The sequence below is a fragment of the Nomascus leucogenys genome, unplaced genomic scaffold, assembly GCF_006542625.1.
Source record: "Nomascus leucogenys isolate Asia unplaced genomic scaffold, Asia_NLE_v1 Super-Scaffold_285, whole genome shotgun sequence".
In the NCBI taxonomy this organism is placed as follows: domain Eukaryota; kingdom Metazoa; phylum Chordata; class Mammalia; order Primates; family Hylobatidae; genus Nomascus; species Nomascus leucogenys.
Genome location: NW_022095770.1, coordinates 3982097 through 4006579, shown reverse-complemented (window position 1 = coordinate 4006579; position 24483 = coordinate 3982097). Strand labels below are relative to the sequence as shown.

At 43.9% G+C, this 24483-nt stretch overlaps 1 protein-coding gene across 2 annotated transcripts in view; it reads right to left on the bottom strand.

Moving 5' to 3' along the window:
- Positions 1 to 2460: 2460 nt before the first annotated feature.
- The window catches only part of FBXL20 (F-box and leucine rich repeat protein 20), a 130386-nt gene continuing 108363 nt past the window's right edge, over positions 2461 to 24483 (bottom strand). The window contains exons 11-15 of one of the 2 annotated variants that reach the window (XM_030808088.1): positions 21205 to 21265; positions 19243 to 19287; positions 16005 to 16061; positions 14999 to 15211; positions 2461 to 11914 (exon numbers count right to left, since the gene is read on the bottom strand). In XM_030808088.1, coding sequence (XP_030663948.1) covers positions 11807 to 11914; positions 14999 to 15211; positions 16005 to 16061; positions 19243 to 19287; positions 21205 to 21265 — 484 coding nt within the window. In that variant the 3' untranslated portion in view covers positions 2461 to 11806. The remainder of the gene's footprint in view (positions 11915 to 14998; positions 15212 to 16004; positions 16062 to 19242; positions 19288 to 21204; positions 21266 to 24483) is intronic. The other variant, XM_030808089.1, reaches the window with a different exon arrangement.

Genomic DNA, 24483 nt, shown 5'->3' with positions numbered 1-24483 from the left:
AAATGTAATTTTTTTTTTTTTTGAGATGGAGTCTTGCTCTGACGCCCAGAGGTAGAGTGCAATGTTGCAATCTGGGCTCACTGCAACCTCCACCTCTCAGATTCAAGCAATTCTCCTGCCTCAGCTTCCCGTGTAGCTGGGATTACATGCTTGCACCACCATGCCCAAGCTAATTTTTGCATTTTTGGTAGAGATGGAATTTCATCATGTTGGCCGGGCTGGTCTCAAACTCCTGATGTTGTGATCCGCCCGCCTCGGCCTCCCAAAGTGCTGGGGTTACAGGCGTGAGCCACTGCACCTGGCCTTTTTTTTTTTTTTTAATTTATAAAGAAAAGAGGCTCTTTTTTGGCCGGGCGCGGTGGCTCACGCCTGTAGTTCCAGCACTTTGGGAGGCCGAGGTGGGCGATCACCAGAGGTCGGGAGTTCAAGATCAGCCTAGCTAACATGGTGAAACCCTGTCTCTACTAAATATACAAAATTAGCTGGGCATGGTGGGGCGTGCCTGTAATCCCAGCTATTCAAGAGGCTGAGGCAGGAGAATCTCTTGAACCCGGGAGGGGAGGTTGCAGTGAGCCGGGATCAGTCTCCAAAAAAAAAAAAAAACAGGTTTGACTTACAGTTTTACTTTTCACTTTTAGATCAGTAGCCAACTGAAATTGATTTTTGTGTATCTTGCAGGTAGGAATCTAGTCTTCTTTTTCCATACAGAAAACCACTTTTTTTTGAGATGGAGTTTCGTTTTTTTTTTTTTTTTTTTTTTTTGAGACGGAGTCTCGCTGTCTCACCCAGGCTGGAGTGCAGTGGCGCGATCTCGGCTCGCTGCAAGCTCCACCTCCCGGTTTCACACCATTCTCCTGCCTCAGCCTCTCCGAGTAGCTGGGACAAGAGGCGCCTGCCACCACGCCCGGCTAATTTTTTTGTACTTTTAGTAGAGATGGGGTTTCACCACATTGGCCAGGCGGTCTTGACTCCTGACCTCGTGATCTGCCCGCCTCGGCCTCCCAAAGTGCTGGGATTACAAGCGTGAGCCACCGCGCCCTGCCGGAGTTTCGCTCTTTTGCCCAGGCTGGAGTGAAGTGGTGAGGTGGCGAGATCTCGGTTACCGCACCAGGCCCAGAAAACCACTTTTATATTAAACAGTAAACGCTTTCTTAAAAGATAAATGGTATCAGGTCATATCTTAACTGTTTTTTTCCGTTCTCCCTCCCTTAAAGTTTTATTACGAAAATCTTCAAATATACAGAAAAGTACATTTGATGATTTCCATATGCACAAAGTGGAAGACAAGTCATTTTTAAGAGAGACAAGTGCCCTCTTAAAAATTCTTGCATAAGCCCGGGCTTGGTGGCTCACACCTGTAATCTCAGCACTTTGGGAGGCTGAGTCGGGCAGATCACTTGAGGTCAGGAGTCAAGACCGCCTGGCCAATGTGGTGAAACCCCATCTCTACTAAAAATACAAAAAAACCGTAGCCGGGCCGGGCACGGTGGCTCACGCCTGTAATCCCAGCACTTTGGGAGGCCGAGGCGGGCGGATCACGAGGTCAGGAGATCGAGACCATCCTGGTTAAAACGGTGAAACCCCGTCTCTACTAAAAATACAAAAATTAGCTGGTCGTGGTGGTGGGTACCTGTAATCCCACCTACTTGGGAAGCTGAGGCGGGAGAATGGCTTGAACCCAGGAGGCAGAGGTTGCAGTGAGCCAAGATCGCGCCACTACACTCCAGCCTGGTGACAGAGCAAGACTCTGTCTAAAAAAAAAAACAAAACCCAAAAACATAGCTGGGCCTGGTGGCACACGCCTGTAATCCCGGCTACTCCGGAGGCTGAGGCAGGAGAATTGGTTGAACCCAAGAGGCAGGGGTTACAGTGAGCTGAGATTGTGCCACTGCACTCCAGCCTGGGCCACAAAAGAGAGATTCCATCTCAAAAACAACAACAACAAAACAAAACACAAAAACCTTGCATAATTATTTGCTGATAATTTACCTAAAGTATTACTTACTAATCATCTCTGATGAGACTTGAACCAGGTAGCCTCTGCTAGGGAGGGTGGGAAGGAAGAAGGCTCTGAGGTGATAACCAATGGATGGGGTAAAGGGAAGTCTGTTTAATATTTACTTCAAAGTTAATATGGACAACGGAGCAGACACTGCTTGCATACCTGGAAGGGACTGTGTTGGAACTAATCTAGACCAGGTCTTTATGTAGAATAAATAGATGTAAAGTGGGGCCTTTGATTCCACAGGGCTCCTGAAGGGTGCTTCAAGGCAAGGTAGATAGAAATTTAAATTTAGTTTGCTGAGTTGGCTCTACTGCTCATCTCTACCAAAACAATAGGGACCCTGCTGCATTTATGTTTGTGTATCTCTAAGCCCTAGAGGCCTCTAGCACAAGACTAGGTATTGAAATATTAGTTGAGATAAAGGGAATAAAAGCAGCCAACACATGAGTGTTTACTATGTACCATTATCTCATTTAATCTTTACAACTCTATAAAGTAGATACTATTATCCCCATCTTACCAATAGAGAACTGAGAAAGGGGGGTTAATTGGCTGAGGTCATACAGGATAAATGGTACAGGTTTGACCTCAGGCAATCTGACTTTTGAGCTTGTGTGTTTAACCATTACACTACTCCATCTTCACTCCTTCATAGTCAAGGTAAGGGCAATGAATGCTCTGCAGAGAGAAGGGACTTGGCTTGAATTTTATCCATCAAATTAACTAAGGCAACTCATTTACATTATGTCTTCCATGTTTCTTGAGGACAAGTGAAGCGCAGGGTATTAAATAATGGCTGTTAAAAAAGTATTAAACGGAGATTATTAAATGAGTAAATGAGTATTAAATAAAGGCTATTAAAGAGTATTCAAAAATGTAAGGATGCCAAAAAGAAGTCCTTTCATTCAGCCTCACAAGTAGTTCTAGGGTTCAAGGAAGTTAAGAATCACTGTTCCAAGTCAGGCTATTTCCACAGGAAAATGAAAAGTCTTCACAGCTTACTTTCTTTAATTACATCATAAAACAAAATTAGAACATACAGGAAACAATAATAGTTACATAACAATTAACTTTATATATTTATATATAAAAAACTTTTTTTTTTTTTTTTTTTTTTTAGTCCAAAGATTTTTAAAGCAAAAGGAATCCTCTACTGCCACCTCGGATTTTATTTATTTTAAATAATCCCCCTCCCCGCATCCTCAAGCGCCAAAAATACTGGGTGGAAACAGTCACTTGGAGAGCTAATGGAACCTGGTGCTAAGTCACCCCGTAGGCAACTGTGTCAGCTCCAGAGATTGGCTAAGCATTTGGAGCAGGCCTGGTGGAGAAACAAGCAAGCAGCAGCTCTCACACACTGCAGCACTCCAGGGTAGGCCCTACGGCTTGGGAAGGAGGGGATCAGACCCTGCGGGTCAACCACCTCTGCATTTTACCCCCTCAGAGGAGTGAGTGGGGATGCGGGGTGCAGGGATGAAACAGAGCCTGGTTTGAAGATAAAAATGTCTCCAACAGCACCATTTACCCATCCATCTCTGTCCCTGAGCAGAGTCTGACAGGCATGGGTAGTCCTCACAGTTCTCTGAGCTCTGCACAGGCCACATTATCCGGATCTGTGCTCTCAGGGTCACTGGAAGGTGGGCAAAGGTGAGCAGAGCAGCTGAGAAGTGCACATGGCAGGTTACCTGGAAACAATTCCTGGGAGAAAAAAGGAGGAAGCCAGAGTAGGAAGCATCTGAAGGCCAAGTCATAAAGCAGGAATGAAGAAAAACAAAATTAAGAAATGCAAAATTAAGAAGGCCGCTCTCCTCTTACAGTCACCCTTTGGAGTGGGTAGTCACAGATACTCAGGGCTCCAAGAGCCACACCATGGTGAGAAAGGACATGGGTAGCTTCTGAGGAGCACGGTCTGGTGGATCTTGTATATGTGCCAACAGGCTGTAAGAGTTAGAAGTTAGTGTGTAATTTGGAAGTAGGGTGAGGAGGGGAGTGAGAAGAAATCAAAAGCTCATCCCTTCCTGCACTATTAGAAATTAACAGTCATCAGAGAAGCACAGACAAATTATTCTTAAGGGCAGGAAAAAACTAATGTAAACCCAGGAAAGCAGCAGCAAAGGTTTCACTTATTAAAAATCTATTATATAGGAAAGAAAATTATTTGTCCACAGGGGAAAAAAGTAATTAATCAAATCATGCCAGTTAGCGACTTTTTCAAGTTAAGATTTTCTAAGACCTTAGGTTTTCATTCTCTAGTGCCATAAAAAAGGAAAAGAAAAAAAAAGTAGAATAACGACTTCAAGGGCTGAGAAGGTTCAGGCTAAGGTAAGAAACACACACGTGTGTGGGCAGCAATGTGGTACAGATCTGAATTAATGAGATAATGGCAAGGGAAACTTAGTGAAGCAAAGTTTTCTTTTCTTTTCTCTTTTTTGTGAGATGGGAGTCTCGCTCTGTTGCCCAGGCTGGAGTGCAGTGACGTGATCTTGGCTCACTGCAACATCTGCCCCCAGGATTCAAGCGATTCTCTTGCCTCAGCCTCCCAAGTAGCTGGGATTTTGTATTTTCAGTAGAGATGGGGTTTCACCATGTTGGCCAGGCTGTTCTCAAACTCCTGACACCTTGTGATCCGCCCACCTCGGCTTCCCAAAGTGCTGGGATTACAGGTGTGAGCCACCACGCCCGGCTGCAAAGTTTTCTTCTTCCAATTTAACAAAAAAGACATCACTTCAAAGATGATCCTTGGTTCTTGGGGCATGACAGAAGAGAAAAGGTAAGTATGTCTGGACACCTCTCTTCTCCCATCTCTTCCCCCATCTCTTCCTAGGGTGAGGACTGTCATTTACTGCTCATTCCTCTAGTCCTAGTACCAAAACCACGCCCATATGCAGCTGGGGTGCACTTGTGGTTCTTTCGGTGGTGCCAAAACCTATCTGTTTGACTGGTTAAGTGTGTAGAAAGTAGGAGCCCTCTTTGCCAGTAAAAAGGGGTGGAGTTCATCAGAGAGGAAAGTAAATGTACCCATGTGTGACACAGCCATCACTATGTATTCAGGACAGATGCTGTACCTGAGGCAAAGTACCCCAATTCTAGAGCTAATTATCTGCTTTATTTGAAATTTGTCTATCATTTTACCGTGCCGATTCTTCAAAATAAGACTATAAAACACAAAACAGAAAGGACTATTGATAGGATTTTGCTTGTTCATGGTTCTTCGTAAAAGAGCAATAAAACCACCCTGGCTGAGGAAGCACCGAGACTCAACCTCTATAAACTGAACTTCACAAGCACTTATTTAAAAACAAGAGGCAGAGATGGAAGAAGCGCATATGGACTTTCTCTTAACATCCCACAGGGTAGCTTGCCCTAATTCTTTTTCTCCTGAAAATTAACTGTCTTGGGCTCCAAAGATCAACTCAGCTTCACCTGAGAGGTTATGTACTGACCTTCCTAAAGATCAAAGGCTTCAGAGACACTGAATTGATGTGTCTAATAAAAATAGATACAACGGGCCGGGCGTGGTGGCTCACGCTTGTAATCCCAGCACTTTGGGAGGCCGAGGCGGGTGGATCACGAGGTCAGGAGATGGAGACCATCCTGGCTAACACGGTGAAAACCCGTCTCTACTAAAAATACAAAAAATTAACCGGGCGTAGTGGCGGGAGCCTGTAGTCCCAGCTACTCGGGAGGCTGAGGCAGGAGAATGGCATGAACCTGGGAGGCGGAGCTTGCAGTGAGCCGAGATCGTGCCACTGCACTCCAGCCTCGGCGACAGAGCGAGACTCTGTCTCAAAAATAAATAAATAAATAAATACAACGGGTAGATGTGACTTGAGAGGGAAGCTACAGAAGCCCATCATGCAAGAAACTCACTTGCCTCTTATGGTACTTTCAGGCAGGTAGAATGTTTATCCTGGGCTGGGCGCAGTGGCTCACGCCTGTAATCCTAGCATGTTGGGAGGCTGAGGTGGGCAGATCACCTGAGGTTGGGAGTTCGAAACCAGCCTGACCAATACGGTGAAACCCGGTCTCTACTAAAAATACAAAATTAGCCGGGCGTGGTGGCACATACCTGTAATTCCAGCTACTCGGGAGGCTAAGGGAGGAGAATCGCTTGAACCCAAGAGGCGGAGGTTGTGGTGAGCTGAGATCTCACTATTGCACTCCAGCCTGGGCAACAAGAAAAAAAAAAAAAAAGTTTATCCCAAGTGAGAAGGCAAGGTTAGTAACCTAGTAACCTATGTTCTTTGCTGGAGAATCAAAATGTCAAGTTAGGGCACTTGGATACAACCCAATTTTATTCCTGAACTACCTGGGCTAATTATACCCTACTGGTATGATTTTACACAGCTCTCTGTATCTTCCAATCTTACATTTAAAATTTATGATAAAAATTGGCCAGGCACGGTGGCTCACACCTGTAATCCCAGCACTTTGGGAGGCCGAGGCAGGTGGACCACTCGAGGTCAGAAGTTCGAGACTAGCCTGGCCAACATGGCAAAACCCCGTCTCTATGAAAAAGACAAACATTAGCTGGGCGTGGTGGTGGGCACCTGTAATCCCAGCCTCTTGGGAGGCTGAGACAGAAGAATCACTTGAACCCGGGAGGCAGAGGTTGCAGTGAACTTAGATTGTGCCATGGCCCTCCAACCTGGGTGACAGAGTGAGTCTCCATCTCAAAAAAATAAAAATAAAAATAAAGGCGAGGAAAGGCTGTCACTCCATTTTTCCCCATTATCCTTTTACTGCTTTAGAATTCTTTGGTACAACATCATTAATGGGGAGAGAGGTTCTGTCTCAAGAATTCCAACAAAACATCCTACATTTCTTCTCAAACAGGACTTGGCTAATTCACAGTGCCTCGGTTTGAGGTGGCTAAAGATTCTAGGATTGGCAGGCAGATAGAGAGGCAATCTTTTTGTAAAATGTTTCAGAGCTCAAACATATGATTGAGAGAGTCTGTTAGCCAGAAGATACAACCAGGATAAAAGCCTACCCTTAAATCATATACATAAGAAGGAAAAAGGCAAAATAGAGCAATTTCCTTTAAACCCCTCCTCTCACTGGTAGCAACTGGCATGAGCAGCCTGTGACTTTCAGCACAATAAACATAAAATGGCCAGGGGTCAACCATGACCCATGAGTGTTCTTCTCCCAACAACACAGTCACCTAAGGGCATGCTGACTAAACAAGCAGGCAGGAAGCCACTCTCTTCTTTCCAGTGACACTCTCACACTTTCTAACAACTTCAAACCAAGACAGGTTTCATCACATATTTTGTTTAGTCCCCCATGGCATTAGTGGGCTATCAAACTAGTAACAATGCATTTTTTTTTTTCTTTTCTTTCTTTTCTTTTTTTTTTTTTTTTTGAGACAGTCTCGCTCTGTCGCTCAGGCTGGAGTGCAGTAGCGTGATCTTGGCTCACTGCAACCTCCACCTCCTGGGTTCAAGCAATTCTCTGCCTCAGCCTCCCGAGTAGCTGAGATTACAAGCACCTGCCACCACACCCGGCTAATTTTTGTATTTTTAGTAGAGACAGCGTTTCACCATCTTGGCCAGGCTGTTCTTGAACTCCTGACCTTGTGATCCACCCACCGTGCCGGGCCATAACAATGCATTTTACAAGGCAATTAGAAGAAATAAAAGAATGTCACTACTAAAACTTTATGGCTATATTGAATAACTCAAATAGTCTGGAAAGCCCAAAATGAAGCATCATAAATTTACTAGGTTTCCCTATAAAATGTTTGATACAAGGGATATGTGAAACTTCTGACTTACATGTCTGCTAAATCAACTTAATGAATGTGGAAATCAGACTAGAAATTTGCAAAAGCTACTTAAGGAATACTTTTACCTTCAGTAAAGGTAAGAGCAGAATAGGAGAAGAAAACATTTTTTACACAAAGCACAATATGCTTTCATATTCCAACTATTGGAAAAAGGGCTAAGGCCATATCCCTTTCTTCCTCATATCCAACAGTTTGCTTTTAAACTCAATTCAAATTCAGTATGGAAACACCAAAGACCACCCAATGAAAAATGGCCTGAGCCACCTGACAGTTACTGAACTTAAGGCTGCCCCTGGAGTAGGAGAAGGATCCAAAAAGGAAGCCAGACTGGAGACATCTGAGAGTAAATCAGCGGCATTATTAAATAGTGGAAAAGGATGGGTGTGGGAAGGAAATGGTGGAAATCAGTGCAAAAATAAGCTGGAGTCAACTCAATGGGGCTGCTGAAGAGGATGAAAAGACATTGATGTAGCAAATGATGCTGGAAGATGTAAGGTATGAGATTAGGAGAAACGCTGCTTAGAAAAGAGATGATTTGGATGTTCAAGAACTTTCTCCAGAGACACTACAGTAATTCTTCCTTGCCCACCTATAGGTTTATGGCAGTAGCTTTGAGGGTATCTTCTAACTTATCCCCAAATCTCTTCTCTCTGTTCACTCTGTTTTTTTTTTCATTATAAAAGGCATATTTTGGAGTGGCTATGAGGTTAGACAAACAGATCAGTTAGCTTTTCCTGTAAATAATTTTTCCTACATTAAGCCTTACTGAATTCTCAAAAGTATCCCAGATGTTGAGAGAGGAAGCATTATGTTCAGATGTCAGGCTCCTTTCCACCTGACCAAAACTTACCATGCTTTGTGTTCTCAAAGTCCTAGCATATTCATCAGCTGGTGTAGGCTGCAAATCAGCATAAAAAAATGTATTTCCTTCCAAGCTTGATGGGCCTGAAGTTTTCTTGAAAAGGAACAAGGCTTCTGCCTGACAACATACAAGCCAGTGCTGCAAACCCCTGAGTCTTCATTCTCTCTCACTTGACTCTGTTCTTGGCACAAACAGGCTGGAATTTGCCTTAACAGCAGAGATCACCAGAGCATGTCCCCATGGACCTGCCTATGGGTATACCCTTTGAGAAACAGCATTTGCAAGATCGTCATGAACTGATGAATAGGGTCTTTTAAACTTATCTTTTAAATAAAGAAGTACCTTAATAGCCTCAACTTAGGCAACTCAAATCCACACTCACTCATCAATCTGGGTTTTATGGTCAATTTGTACAGGCACTAAAACAACAACAAAACACCTTAAACTTTAAAGCAGATGGCCCCTAAATAGTTCTCTCCTTTAGTTTTGTCTGAATGAGTATCCTAGGGATCTGAATATTATCAACCACATCTGGAAGTATGTGTGCATGCACGTATGTATTTTTATGTGTAGGGGTATAGCCAAGAAACTGAGTTTCATGTTAAAAACTATATTCCTTATAAGGTAATCTGAGAGAATAAGCGGAAAGGGGAATGAATAAACAAGTAATCTGCGCTTTTTTTTTTGTAATCTGCGCTTTTAAAGGGGCACGATAAAACAGGATTTAAAATAAATTTAATATGATAAATATTAATGGATAGTATAGACTTCTAAGACCCTTTCAACCAATTGCCTTCTAAATCAATGGATGAATAAATCAGACTTTATTCTTATATATGCTGGTATAATTAGCAACTGCAGCATTAAAACAAACCTCTTAAGCTGGGTACAGTGGCACACACCTGTAGTCCCAGCTACTTGGGAGGCTGAGGTGGGAGGAAGGCTTGAGCCCAGGAGTTTGAGTCCAGGCTGGGCAAGATAGCGAGACCCCATCTCTAAAAAAATAAAATAAATAAATAAATAAATAAAACAAGCCTTTTAATAGTCTGGATCATATAGAAGATTAATATTATGATGGATTGCACAATGTCTCAAAGGACCCACCCTCAAATCACACTACTAAAAATCACACTGGGTTTCTAATCTTGGGGTTTAGAAATTTTCTTCTTATGCTTTAAAAACTCATTTTACTTCCTTTATCCTCTGATTTTTTGGGGAGACAGAGGGTGCTTCTTCTTGGACTCTGAGTCCTGGACACTAAATTCCTCCCTCAGTTCTAGTGCCCATGCTGAGCAGAGACACTAAACCCCCTCCTTCCTCTCAGTGTTCTCTTTCAGCTGCCTCAATGCTTCACCTGGCTACAATCATACTTCATTCAGAAGTCTGGAGCAGGGCCGGGCATGGTGGCTCACGCCTGTAGTCCCAGCACTTTGGGAAGCTGAGGCAGGTGGATCATTTGAGGTCAGGAGTTCAAGACCAGGCTGGCCAACATGTGAAACCCCATCTCTACTAAAAATACAAAAATTAGCCGGGCAGTAGTGGTGCGTGCCTGTAATCTCAGCTACTCGGGAGGCTGAGGCAGGAGAATCGCTTGAGCCTGGGAGGTGGAGGTTGCGGTGAGCTGAGATTGCACCACTGCACTCCAGTCTGGGCAAGAGTGAGAACCTGTCTTTAAAAAAAAAAAAAAAAAAAAAAAAAAAAGACTGGGGCAGAAGAGAGAGATGACCGACAGGTTATGGGAAGGTTCTGGCCCTTTGGCGTGCCAACACTAGATATGAATCCATTAACACTGACATACAATTGACCAGCTGTTACAGAGCCATTCTTGTATCCCTGGAAAGGCTGAAATGCGGGAAAAGAAACAGACTGGCTAGAATACACAGCTCCTCTAGTGGCATTCCTGTTAAAACAACCTCATAGGTCAGAGATGCCACTGATCACTCCTAGATTTCAGTAAATATATAATAACATTAATCATTAATGTCTGAACTTGGGTGGTGGGGACTTTCAGGCTCTGTTTTGTGATTTATCATTTCCACTCTTTCTTAATAATACATCTCTCTCTTTCCTTATGATAAAGTTGCTGGAGTGTGACAGAAGGAAAAATGTGTAGGGGGAATATTGGGGATACCATGCGAATTATCACATATCAGAAGATAAAATAGAAACCAAAAGGTGGCATCTGTTTTCATCAAAACAGTTTCTCCTCATAACTTTTCTTGCTTTCGTTATAGTTTCCTTGCAGGTTGGCAAAGATTCAGGCAGGGTCCCCTAATGGTAAAATTTAGAATTAAAAAAATATTTATTGATAATATCTTTTTTAAAAATGTTTGGTAATCCCAACTAATCATTCAAAATGCAAATTGTAAACACGACAACAGCCAAAGGGTAACAATTGAGTGAGTAAGCAGACTGAACAGGTGACAGACTGAGCAAGAGTGCGAGGGGGAGCAACAGAGAACGGAAGACAGGTGCACAAGTGTGCTACAGACAGTGATAATTTGAGTGTGTAAGAATTACATTTGGACCACAGTGATTTCAATGCAACCATTTAGGAAACCTCTGGGCCAAATACTAAAACACAGGAGGAATGGACGAGCCTTCTTTGTGAGCATGCTCAGCATGTTGGCATGGAAACAAGGAAGCATAAAAGCTCTGTTGTCACAATGAATGTCTACCATTTCTAAGATGCAAAGAAATTTTCTTTCTGGTCCCTGGGTACATCATATATAGTCTTTCCATGCTTTTCTTGACCCCGGAGGACAGCAGATGCTGTTCTAGAATCCCCAAAGAAACCCCTAGACAAAAATTTAAAAACCACAGTAGCATTAACACTGGGTTTGCCGGAATGCCCCTCCCTATCTTGGCCTATGATTTTCTTATGGGCACCTCAACAGGAATGGTTAAATTTTACCAATCTACTTGATAAAGCCATCACAAACTTCAGTCCCATGGTCACAAAGCTAGAGTGGATGGGGGTAAGGGTGTGTATGTGTATGTATGTGTGGCTCTGGGGATCTGGGCACTGCCCTCCCTCACTTTGTAACCCTTGCCCAGAACACTGGGGTTGCTTCCACTGGAGAGACTCCACGGTAACTCTAGAAGTGTCATTAAATACTCAGTTCGCCAAGGTTGACCACCTCCATTGTCATAGGATGATGCAGCATCTGCAGAAGCGCTGTCTGCTGCCCCCTACTGATGGGGGTGGAGTGACAGGTGCGAAGTAGGCGTGGACTTTAATATTGGGTAAATGGGTCTGAAACAAGACAGAAACATTAAACGTTTAAGAGAGAGGGCTTAAACAGAAAGAGCAATGTTCGTTCTCAGAAAACTACCGAGGGGCTCAATGAACATGAAAGCAGGGCAAAGGCTGAGCACTGGTCAGGATGTTAGAGGGCCTGGGTTCTACTTTGTTCCATCCTAGGTTGTTCTCAATGACTAGAACAACTCATATAACTTTGGTACCTGTTTGTGTAATAATAAAACTGAGGGCCGGGCGCGGTGGCTCACGCCTGTAATCCCAGCACTTTGGGAAGCCGAGACAGGCGGATCACGAGGTCAGGAGATCGAGACCATCCAGGCTAACATGGTGAAACCCTGTCTCTACTAAAAATACAAAAAATTAGCCAGGTGTGGTGGCGGGTGCCTGTAGTCCCAGCTACTTGGGAGGCTGAGACAGAAGAATGGCATGAAACCGGGAAGCGGAACTTGCAGTGAGCAGAGATCATGCCACTGCACTCCAGCCTGGGTGACAAAGCGAGACTCCATCTCAAAAAAAAAAAAAAGAAACAAAAAAAACAGAAACAAAAAAACCTGAGGAAAGACAGCATAATAATTTCTTATCTTCTCCAAAAACGGATTTCTAGTTGGATTCTCATAGCTCTCTCAAAACTCTCATGAGTTGTTGGTTGTGTTTTGTTTTGTTTTGTTTTGTTTTGTTTTGTTTTGAGACAGAGTCTCACTCTATTGCCCAGCCAGGCTGCAGTGCAGTGGCACGATCTTGGCTCACTGAAACCTCCGCCTCCCAGGCTCAAGCGATTCTCCTGCCTCAGCCTCTGAGTAGCTGGGATTACAGGTGCACACCACCACGCCAGGCTAATTTTTGTATTTTTAGTAGAGACGGGGTTTCACCATGTTGGCCAGACTGGTCTCGAACTCCTGACCTCAAGTGGTCCGCCCAAGGACGGGAGATGGAAGAGATTCCTGGCAGCCAGGCAGTCTAGGAACCCTAATGTAAGTAGGCATGTAAGAGGCTCTGGTTGACCTGTGGCTCTCATTCTCTTTGGTGAAGAAAAAAAATGGTTGCAAGGCCTCCCCCAGTGCAATTTATGCTCATAGTCCTCTATGTCTGAAGAGGGGAAGAGGAACTGAGGCCAACTCGAACTCAAGATTAAGTTTGGTACTCTTTTATTTGCTCAAGGCCATATGGCCAACATGGATTTTTTAGAGGTTGGTATTTTTTTTGAGATGGAGTTTCATCTTGTTGCCCAGGCTGGAGTGCAATAGTGCGATCTTGGCTCACTGCGACCTCCACCTCCTGGTTCAAGCGATTCTCCTGCCTCAGCCTCCTGAGCAGCTGGGATTACAGGCACCTGCCACCATGCTCAGCTAATTTTTGTATTTTTAGTAGAGATGGCGTTTTGCCATGTTGACCAGGCTGGTCTTGAACTCCTGACTTCAGGTGATCCTCATGCCTCAGCTTCCCAAAGTGCTGGGATTATAGGCGTGAGCCACCGCGACTGGCCTAGAGGTTGGTATTAAGGGCCTGAATAAGCACACTGTCTTTCCTACAGCAGGTGTGAAGCAGATGTTCTAATAAACATCTGTTGAACAAAACAATCTAACACACAGATTCATCCAGCTTTTAAAAACTTCTTTTTCCGCCGGGTGCAGTGGCTCACGCCTGTAATCCCAGCACTTTGGGAGGCCAAGGCGGGCGGATCACGAGGTCAGGAGATCGAGACCATCCTGGCTAACACGGTGAAACCCCGTCTCTACTAAAAATACAAAAAGAAAATTAGCCGGGCGTGGTGGCGGGCGCCTGTAGTCCCAGCTACTGGGGAGGCTGAGGCAGGAGAATGGCGTGAACCTGGGAGGCAGAGCTTGCAGTGAGCCAAAATCATGCCACTGCACTCCAGCCTGGGTGACAGTGTGAGACTCTGTCTCAAAAAAAAAAAAAACCAAAAAACAAAAAACTTCTTTTTCTGGTTATTTGGCTATACCTGGGTCTCTCTATTATGGTGGATAGGCCAAAAGCAAAGGTAAAAATCTGGGCCTGGCACAGTGACTCACACCTGTAATCCGAGCATTTTGGGAGGCTGAGGTGGGAGCATCGCTTGAGGCCAGGAATTTGAGACTAGCCTGGGAAACATAGCAAGACCTTGTCTCTACAAAATAGTTTTTTAAGGCCGGGCATGGTGGCTCACACCTATAATCCCAGCACTTTTGAAGGCCAAGGCAGGCAGATCGCTTGAGCTCAGGAGTTTGAAACCAGCCTGGGCAACATGGTAAAATGCTGTCTCTACCAAAAATACAAAAAATCAGGCTGGCGTGATGGCACGGGCCTGTAGTCTCAGCTGTTGGGAGGCTGGGGTGGCAGGAAGCCTTGAGCCTGGGAGACAGAGGTTGCAGTGAGCCAAGATCGAGCCACTGCACTCCAGCCTGAGTGACAGAAGAGACCCTGTCTTAAAAAATGAGAAAAACAAGTTTTTCACAAAATTAGCTAGATGTGGTGGTGTGTGCCTGTAGTCCTAGCTACTGGGGAGGCTGAGGTGGGAGGATCTTAAGCCCAGGAATTCGAGGCTGCAGTGCGCTAAGAAGGTGCCACTGCACTCCTGCCTGGGCAACAGAGTGAGATCCCATCTCTTAAAAGAAAGACAGAAAATGTAAAAATCTCTGTCTACTTTACTTGTTGTCTTAAAAAATATGAATCCCAGGAAAAGGGCTCAATGTGAAATACAATTACAAATTAAATTCTTAAATCCCATTTAACCAAACACTTTCTCTGTTACTCCTTTCTTTCCTTTAGAACAAAAATGTGGCATGTGCTTTTTTTTTTTCTTCTTCAATCTGGGAATGTTATTAAGCCCTAGACATTATTAGAGAGACTCTGCTGGGAGGAGACCTACTTTTCTTCCCTTCAGTGGGTCTTTTCCTCCTAAATTTCCATCTCTGGAGCCAGAGGGAAAAACTATCTGTCCTTAGGTTTGCACTTTTTTTTTTTCCCTTGTTAAATGTTCAAGTAAATATAAAAATCATAGGAACCTAAATTTAAAAAAAGAAAAAAAAAGAAGAAAGTGCTGATAACACTAGAGCTGGAGAGTTATGTAGCCATTTTTACCCTGAGTCTCTTGATTCCAGCCCGTGTGATTTGCTGGCAGTCATAGAGTTCTATCCGCTCAAGGCTGTGACAGCTCTTCAAGTGCTCCAGGGATGCATCTGTGATTAGTGGGCAGTTGTCCAGCTCAATCACCTCCAGCTGGTCATGGGCACAGGCCCCATTCCCCAGGTGACGAATTCCATCATCTGTGATCAGCTCACAGTGAGACAGACTCTGCAGCCAAACAGAGCAAGGAAGGATGTTGAAATATCTTCTGGCATTCATCTAGCCAGAGGCTTGTGTGAATTGGAAAGGGGACATTTTGGTTTGATTTTGATGAATACGGAGCTGTCATTAGATCCACGTGGTGAAATTTTAAAAACTGGAGATAGTGGGGTTATGCTTTTGGCAATCAGTGATTGATATTTTAGTGTGTGATTCTAAATATATTTTATAAATTCATGTAATGACTATGAAGTAGTTCATAAACAAAATAAAGACAGCCTTAAAAATTACCCCTTCCTCAAATTAACACTTTTTCTTCTCTACAGGGATAAATGAGAATCAAGCTTTTCATGCAGTTTTCTGGAATTTGAACTAAATATTGAATATCTGGTTCAGAGACATGCCCCAACAATTAATTAGCTGAAGATTTTTACAGCTGTCAGGTGTGATCATCTCATCACATCATCTCTTCATCAATATTTATTAAATCCCTGATCCTGGGAAACTCAGAAGATCTTGACCCAATTTTAGATAGTACTGTGTCACCAAACACCAAAAATGAGCCTGGATACAACAGAACAGTCACTCAGAATGCCTCCTCTAGTGTCACTGAAAGTAGGAGCAGAATTCCCCTTAGTAAAGCTTTGATTGGTTCCATTCTTACGACCAGTAACATTTGATCTTAAGGTGAAGCATCCTTTCCTAAAACGGTAGCCAGACACTAAGAGCTGGGTTCTTGAACTGTAGCACTGGCTTTTGATTAAACCCAGTAAACACATAAAATTTTCAAAGTTAAACTCACCAATACTTGAAGTCGAGGACAGTGTATAGAAAGTTGGATTAATGTGCTATCTGTTATCTGAAAGAAATATGTATGTTGATTTTAGGTATAATCCAAATAAAATCCTGAGTCATACCTGATTCTTGTTTTTTCTTTGTCTTGCTCTGTTGCCCAGGCTAGAGTGCAGTGGTGCAACTATAGCTCACTGCAGCCTAAAACTTCTGTGCTCAAGCAATCTTCTCACCTCAGCCCCCTGAGTAGCTGAGACAACAGGCACAAGCCACCAGGCCTAATTTTTAAATTAAAAAAAAAATTTTTTTTTTTTTTTTGTAGAGACAGGGTTTCCCTATGTTGCCCAGGCTGCTCTTGAATTCCTGAGCTCAAGCAATCCTCCACCTCAACCACCCAAAGCTCTACAGGCCACCATGTGCAATCACAGCTCATTGCAGCCTCAACCTTCCAGGCTCAAGCCATCTTCCAGCCTCAGCCTCCTGAATGGCTGGGACTACAGGTGTGCACCACCACGCCCAAGACATTTAAAACTTTTTCTTGGGCAGAAACAGGGTCTTGTTATGTTACCCAGACTGGTCATCAACTTTCAGGCTCAAGCAATCCTCCTGCCTCGCCTCACAGAGTGTTGAGATGACAGGTGTGAGCCACTGCATACAGCAGCCCCATACCTCATTCATTCTTTTTTTTGAGACAGAGTCTCTGTTGCTCAGGCTGGAGTGCAGTGGCATGATCTCAGCTCACTGCAACCTCCACCTCCCAGGTTCAAGTGATTCTTGTGCCTCAGCCTCCCGAGTAGCTGGGATTACAGGCTAGTTTTTTTTTTTTTTTTTTTGAGATACAGTCTCACTCTGTTGCCCAGGCTGGAGTGTGGTGGCATGATCTCGGCTCACTGCAACCTCCACCTCCCAGGTTCACGCGATTCTCCTGCCTCAGCCTCCCAAGTAGCTGGGATTACAGGCAAGTGCTACCACGTCCAGCTAATTTTTGAATTTTTAGTAGAGATGGGGTTTCACCATGTTGGCCAGGCTGGTCTCAAACTCCTGGTCTCAGGTGATCCACCCGCCTCAGCCTTCTAAAGTGCTGGGATTACAGGAGTGACCCACTATGCCCAGCCCCCATATCTTATTCTTGACTACATTTCTAGTCCAGACATTTTAATAATCAATCATCAAATAACAGAATCTTTTGGTTTAAATCCCATTGGCTACCTGAACCTGTTCTATGAGAATCCACTCAGGCTACATTTGAACACATCTAGTCATCTCTAGTCTTCATCTTTAGACAGCTCTATTCAAAACCTGTTTTATTTTTTAAATGAATCAAAATTTGTCCCCTTGGTAGCTAGTTGTAGTGGCTTGTGCCTATAGTCCCAACTACTTGGGAGGCTAAGGCAGGAGGATTGCTTGAGGTTAGAAATTCAAGACCGGTCTGAGCAGGGCCAGACACGGTAATTCACGCTTGTAATCCCAGCACTTTGGGAGGCTGAGGCTGGTGGATCACCCGAGGTCAGGAGTTCGATAACAGCCTGGACAACATGTTGAAACCCTGTCTCTACTAAAATACAAAAACTAGCCAGGCGTGGTGGCGGGCACCTATAATCCCAGCTACTTGGGAGGCTGAGGCAGGAGAATTGCTTGAACCTGGGAGGTGGAGGTTGCAGTGAGCCGAGACTGAGCCACTGCACTCCAGCCTGGGTGACAGAGTGAGACTCTGTCCTCCCCACCCCACACCACAAAAACAAAATAAAACAACAACAAAAAAAACAGTCTGAGCGGTAACAGCAAGAAAAAAAAAAAAAACAGTCTCAGCGATAGCAGCAAGACCCTGTCTCTAAAAAAATCTGTCCCCCAGAACCTCTACTTGCTGGACTTTGTTCTATCTCCTTAGAATCATCAGAGAGAGGAATCAGAAGATAGTGCTCTATGAAAAAAATTAATGTTGAAACATCCTAAGATTTTTAATAAAGCATGCCACTACTCAGTATCAATAACTTGGGTTATTTTCCCAAGGGTGGCAGCCAGGCACTGCTGGAATCTGGGTTAACCAAGAACATTCAGGTAGGAAGAACAGTTTTCACGGTTATGTTAGGACTGAAAGTAAATCAGCACTTCTTTTCAAATTCTTCTCCAACTCTTGAGTTTATTATTTTCTACTACACATAGCTTCACAGGGGCTAAAAAATGGTAGAGAAAGGGGGTGGGCGAGCAGGCAGGCATGTCTGTTCAGAAGGAATAACACTGGAAGGGGCATAGAGGACACTCAGGCATGTATAAGAGATAAACGGATGTGAACAAGTTTTAGTTTAGTAAGAACTAATAGCTGTTAAGTAGTGCCTATAAAACAAAAAATTTTTTAGAAAGTGGCTTTTATGGTTACTGAAATATCTCCCCTTCTTTATTTTTACCATTAAAAAATTAACTGCTCTTTCTTTTGTGGAGTCCCATGTTCGAAGTTTTTCCTTGGCCAATTAATAATCTCAAAGTTCTTAAAATTGTGTTAATGTGGCTCACACCTGTAATCCCAGCACTTTGGGAGGCCGAGGCGAGTGGATTGCCTGAGGTCAGGAGTTCGAAACCAGCCTGGCCAACATAGTGAAATCCCATCTCTACTAAGAATACAAAAAATCAGCCGGGCGTGGTGGTGCATGCCTATAATTTCAGCTACTTCAGAGGCTGAGGCAGGAGAATTGCTTGAATCTGGGAGGTGGAGGTTGCAGTGAGCTGAGATCGCGCCATTGCACTCTAGCCTGGGCAACAAGAGTGAAACTCCATCTCAAAAAAATGATAATAATTAAAAAATAAAAACTGTTAATCAGGAGATCAGTTTGGCTTAAAGGCAGAGTTCCATGCAGAGTCAGGTCTCCAGGGCTAACGATGCCAGGGATCTAGGATATAGCAAAGCTAAAGAAAGGCAGTGCTATTATATAGATCAGTGTGATGGGGCTTTAATTATTTACTAGCATCATAACTCTACAGGTCTAAGGAAATACTTTTAACAGCTTTACGGCCTGAATGCTTGGGCCTCCTTTCTCTCTAATGGCAACCTGATTGATGGCATATATTTCCACAGTTCTGTAACACATACCATGAGCACCTCTGCCTGGAAGATACCTTACTTAATGGAGAATCTGCAATGCTGTCAGGCACTACAGTATCCTACACTAGGATAGGGAATTGGACATTCTGATGTTGTGTATTATCTAAGTATCTACTATACTGTATTTCTGAATTAAAATCTATAATCTTACCTGAACACACTCTTCCAGGTCCATCTTTTCAAGTTCATGGCAATTCTACAAAGTATAAAACCAAACATTACAGTACAAACATTTAAAACATGAGAAACTTTTAAGGCCAGAGAACTAAGAGGTAATATTAAATACACTGATAAATTCTTTGGTGTTTCAGAGCTAGTGTTATGCTAATTTTTTTTCTTTCTTTTTAGACAAGGTCTCACTCTGTCACCCAGGTTGGAGTGCAGTGGTGAAATCATGGCTCACTGCAGCCTCCAACTCCCTGGGCTCAGGTGATTCTCCCACCTCAGCCTCCCAAGCAGCTGAGGCTATAGGAATGTGCCACCACACCTGGCTAATTTTTGAATTTCTTTTTTTTTTTTTTTTTTGAGATGGAGTCTGGCTCTTGTCGCCTAGGCTGGAGTGCAGTGGCATGATCTCAGCTCACTGCAAGCTCCGCCTCCCAGGTTCAGGCCATTCTCCTGCCTCAGCTTCCTGAGTAGCTGGGACTACAGGTGCCTGCCACCACGCCCGGCTAATTTTTTTGCATTTTTAGTAGAGACGGGGTTTCACCATGTTAGCTAGGATGGTCTTGATCTCCTGACTTCGTGATCCGCCCGCCTTGGCCTCCCAAAATGCTGGGATTACAAGCGTGAGCCATCGCGCCCGGCCTTTGTTCTTCTTTTTTTTTCTTTTTTTGAAACAGAGTTTTTCGCTCGTTGCCCAGGCTGGAGTGCAATGGCACGATCTCGGCTCACTGCAACCTCCACCTCCCGGATTCAAGCGATTCTCCTGCCTCAGCCCCCCCGAGTAGCTGGGATTACACGCATGTGCCACCATCCCCGGCTAATTTTGTATTTTCAGTAAAGTCAGGGTTTCTCCATGTTGGTCAGGCTGGTCTCGAACTCCTGACCTCAGGTGATCCACCCGCCTTGGCCTCCCAAAGTGCTGGGATTACAGGCGTGAGCCACCACGCCTGGCATTTTGTATTTCTTACAGAGATGAAATTTCGCCATGTTGCCCGGGCTGGGCTCAATCGATCTGCTTGCCTTGGCCTTCCAAAATGTTGGGATTACAGGCATGAGCCACTGCACCCAGGCTATGGCCTCCTTTAGTCATGCCATGTGCTAGCCCCCACCTAATTAGTATTCTATCGATCTGCCTAAAAGCAAACGACCATCCCCTTGTACCATAACACTGGTCAAAGTCAGTATAATTTTAAATATTATCATATAGTAATTTATAAACCAGTCCAAGTATTAAAATATTCAGGAGAATGCAGAAAATCTCCTAAAACCTTTCCATTTAAAACCAGACATGTGTTTCTTTCAATGTTACTTTCATCCACTAGTCATGTACCAAATAACCAATAAGTTTTTTCACAAAGTACCAAGAAACACCTGCTTAATGTATTATCTTATGAAATTGTGGAGAATCAAGTCTCATGGGTGGGTGCAGTGGCTCACGTCTGTAATCTCATCACTTTGGGAGGCCAAGGTGAGCGGATGACTTGAGGTTGGGAGTTGAAGACCAGCCTGGCCAACATGGTGAAACTGTCTCTACTAAAAATACAAAAATTAGCTGCATGTGGTGGCACATGCTTGTAATCCCAGCTACTCGGGAGGCTGACGCAGGAGAAATGCTTGAACCTGGGAGGTGGAGGTTGCAGTGAGCTGAGATCGTGTCACTGCACTCCAGCCTGGGTGACAGAGCGAGATCCCATCTCAAAAAAATTTAAAAAGATTTTTTAAAAAAGTATCATGAAGGGGTTTTATATTCTCCAATGCATGTGTGCATTTCTAGAGCAGTTTGTATTCTTATTGGTATCAGTAGGTCTGTGGCTATAGCATGAAACCCTGTCTCACACAGCCAATTCTGCTACCATTTCACATTTCCCTTGCTGCTTGTTCTTCTGAAATAAAAAGCCCTAATAAAACCTATGGAAACAAACCTATGGAACCTAAAGAAAATACTTACCCTGGCTAGAGTGGTAAAGCCCACATCTGTTAATTGAGAACATCTTGCCACTTCCAATATTCTGTTAAAAAACAACAACAACAACAAAAAAAAACAGTGAAAGTCAAGCTCTTGGTCCCTGAAAACTGAGTTTATTAAAACAGTAAGAATTTACAAAAACAATCTCCTATTCTCTAAGGACTTTATAATATAGAATGACATTAACAACTAAGTCAGTCTGTATAAAGATCTTGCCATTCATTTTCATGGAGTCATCATAAAGTGGTCCTATAAATACCACATTTCAGGGTGATGCAATCAATGAACACAGAAGAATATAATTGAAGCTTGTAGTTAATGCCAAAATTCATGAAATGCATTAAAAGCCTTCTTGATGGCATACTGCTTACCCCCAGAGGGTAGCCTGCTCCTAGAAAACAAAGGAAATGGAGATACTCTATTTCAGTTAATCTCTTGCTGAAATGAATTATTTTCTTCCCTGTTTTAGAAGTAGGTTCACTTAGATTTAAATTGCTTTAAAAAAAAATGTGACAGGCCGGGCATGGTGGCTCACGCCTATAATCCCAACACTTTGGGAAGCCGAGGCGGGCGGATCACCTGAGGTCAGGAGTTCGAGCCCAGCCTGGCCAACACGGTGAAACCCCATCTCTACTAAAAATACAAAAATTAGTCTGGCGTGGTGGCAGGCGCCTGTAGTCCCAGCTACTCGGGAGGCTGAGGCAGGAGAATCGCTTGAACCTGGGAGGCAGAGGTTGCAGTGAGTGGAGATCCCGCCACTGCACTCCAGCCTGGGTGACAGAGTGAGACTCCGGACTCAAAAACAAAAAAAAAAAAGGGACAAAGGGGCTGCTTAATTACAGGTCTGTCCTAAATATGAAATTCTAGACTTGTGAAAGCTTCCTGCTTTCTCCCACAGGCTCCCATGGAGGCCCAGTTGAGAGGGAAGCTGAGCTGGCAGCCATTCACCTCTTATTAAGCAACTGTTAAACTCCAATCTAAATACCAACCACAGGATTGGGGAATCAAAAGTAGCTCTCTTCTGTGAAAAGTTGGGTGACCTCTGTATAATGGTAACAAAGAACATGTTTGTTTATAAAACTCTTACTACTGAAGTTGAAAAAAATTAAAGTATAGGAAATAATTATCAACTGAAAATCAATGAGAAATGGATGGCGGGGTGCAGTGGCTCACACCGATAATCCCAGCACTTCAGGAGGCTGAGGCAGGAGGATCACTTGAGCTCAGGAGTTCAAGACCAGCCTGGGCAACATATCAAGACTTCACCTGTATAAAAAAATTTTTAAATTCTGTCCAGGCGCGGTGACTCATGCCTGTAATCCCTGCACTTTGGGAAGCTGAGGCAGGTGCATCACTTAAGGTCACGAGTTTGAGACCAGCCTGGCCAACATGGTGAAACCCCGTCTCTACTAAAAATACAAAAAATTAGCCAGGCATGGTGATGGGCACCTGTAGTCCCAGCTATTTGAGAGGTTGAGGCAGGACAATCACTTGAACCCAGGAGGCGCAGTTTGCAGTGAGCTGAGGTCACGCCACTGCGCTCCAGCCTGGCAACAGAGCAAGACTTTGTCTCAAAAAAAAAAAAAAAAAAGAAAAAAGAAAAAAAAAAATTTTTTTTTTAATTCCATGAGATGGCCAGGTGCAATGACTCATGCCTGTAATTCCAGAACTTTGGGAGGGCAGATCACCTGAGGCCAGGAGTTTGAGATCACCCTGGCCAACACAGTAAAACCCAGTCTCTACCAAAAATACCAAAAAAATTAGCCAGGCATGGTAGCGTATGCCTGTAATCCTGCCTACTCTGGAGGCTGAGGCACGAAAATTGCTTGAACCTGGGAGGAGGAGGTTACAGTGAGCCAAGATCACGCCATTGCACTCCAGCCTGGGCAACAGAGCCAAACTCTGTCTCCAAAAGAAAAAAGAAAAAGAAAGAAAGAAAGAAAGAAATGCTACCTAATGGGAAAACATGATCTGACTAGAACACAACTTTTGATTTTCACAGTTGAGAGCGTTTCCATTCTAACAATGTAATGAACCATATAGGGAGATGGAGCTGAAGACTCCTCTCTCTAAAGTCGGAAAGGATAATGTGTAAGATATTCAGAGAGAGGTTTGATTACCTCCCTAGCTCCTGAGGAATACTCTAGGCTTTTGATATTACTAATTTTGACCAATAGGTGTATGTTCTCTTAAGAAATTTTGATATTGCAGGCAAAAGGTTTTTTTTTTTTTTTTTTTTTTTTTGAGAGGGAGTCTCACTCTGCCACCCAGGCTGGGAGTGCAACTTCCACCTCCTGGGTTCAGACAGTTCTCCTGTCTCAGCCTCTCGAGGAGCTGGGATTACAGGAGTGGGCCACCACTCCCTGTAATTTTTGTATTTTTAGTAGAGATGAGGTTTCACCATGTTTACCAGGCTGGTCTCAAACTCCTGACCTCAGGTGATCCGCCCGCCTCAGCCTCCTAAATTGCTGGGATTACAGGTGTGAGCCACTGCGCCTGGCCACAAAAGTTCTTTCAATAATTATGGTTAGGCCAGGTAATCATCAGAAACAATATTCTGAAAGTTTTATAGCTTTACAATGATTGTTATATATAAGAAAAGTGGCTTCATAGGCTCAGGAATAAGAGTTCCTGGGTGAATACTTGTTCCTACACTAACTAGCTGAGACCTTGAGCAGGTTACTTTGTCTCTTTGTGCCTCAGTTTTCTCATCTATAAAATGGCGATAACAAGGCTGGGTGTGGTGGCTCACGCCTGTAATCCCAGCACTTTGGGAGGCCGAGGTGGGCGGATCATGAGGTCAGGAGACCATCCTGGCCAACATGGTGAAAGCCCGTCTCTACTAAAAATACAAAAATTAGCTGGGTGGGTGGCACTCGCCTGTAGTCCCAGCTACTAGGGAGGCTGAGGCAGGTTAATCGCTTGAACCTGGGAGATGGAGGTTGCAGTGAGCCAAGATCGCACCACTGCACTCTAGCCTGGGCGACAGAGCAAGACTCTGTCTCAAAAAAAAAAAAAAAAAAGCAATAATAGTGCTTATATGGTGCTATGCAGATTAAACAAATTATTACTGTTATTGAGAAAGAGTCTCACTCTGTTGTCCAGGCTAGAGTGCAGCGGTGTGATCTTAGCTCACTGTAGCCTTGACCTCCTGGGCTCAAGTGATCCTCTCACTTTAGCCTCCTGAGTAGCTGGGACTACAAGGCACACACCACCATGCCTGGCTACTTTTTTTATTTTTTTGTAGAGACAGAGTTTCGC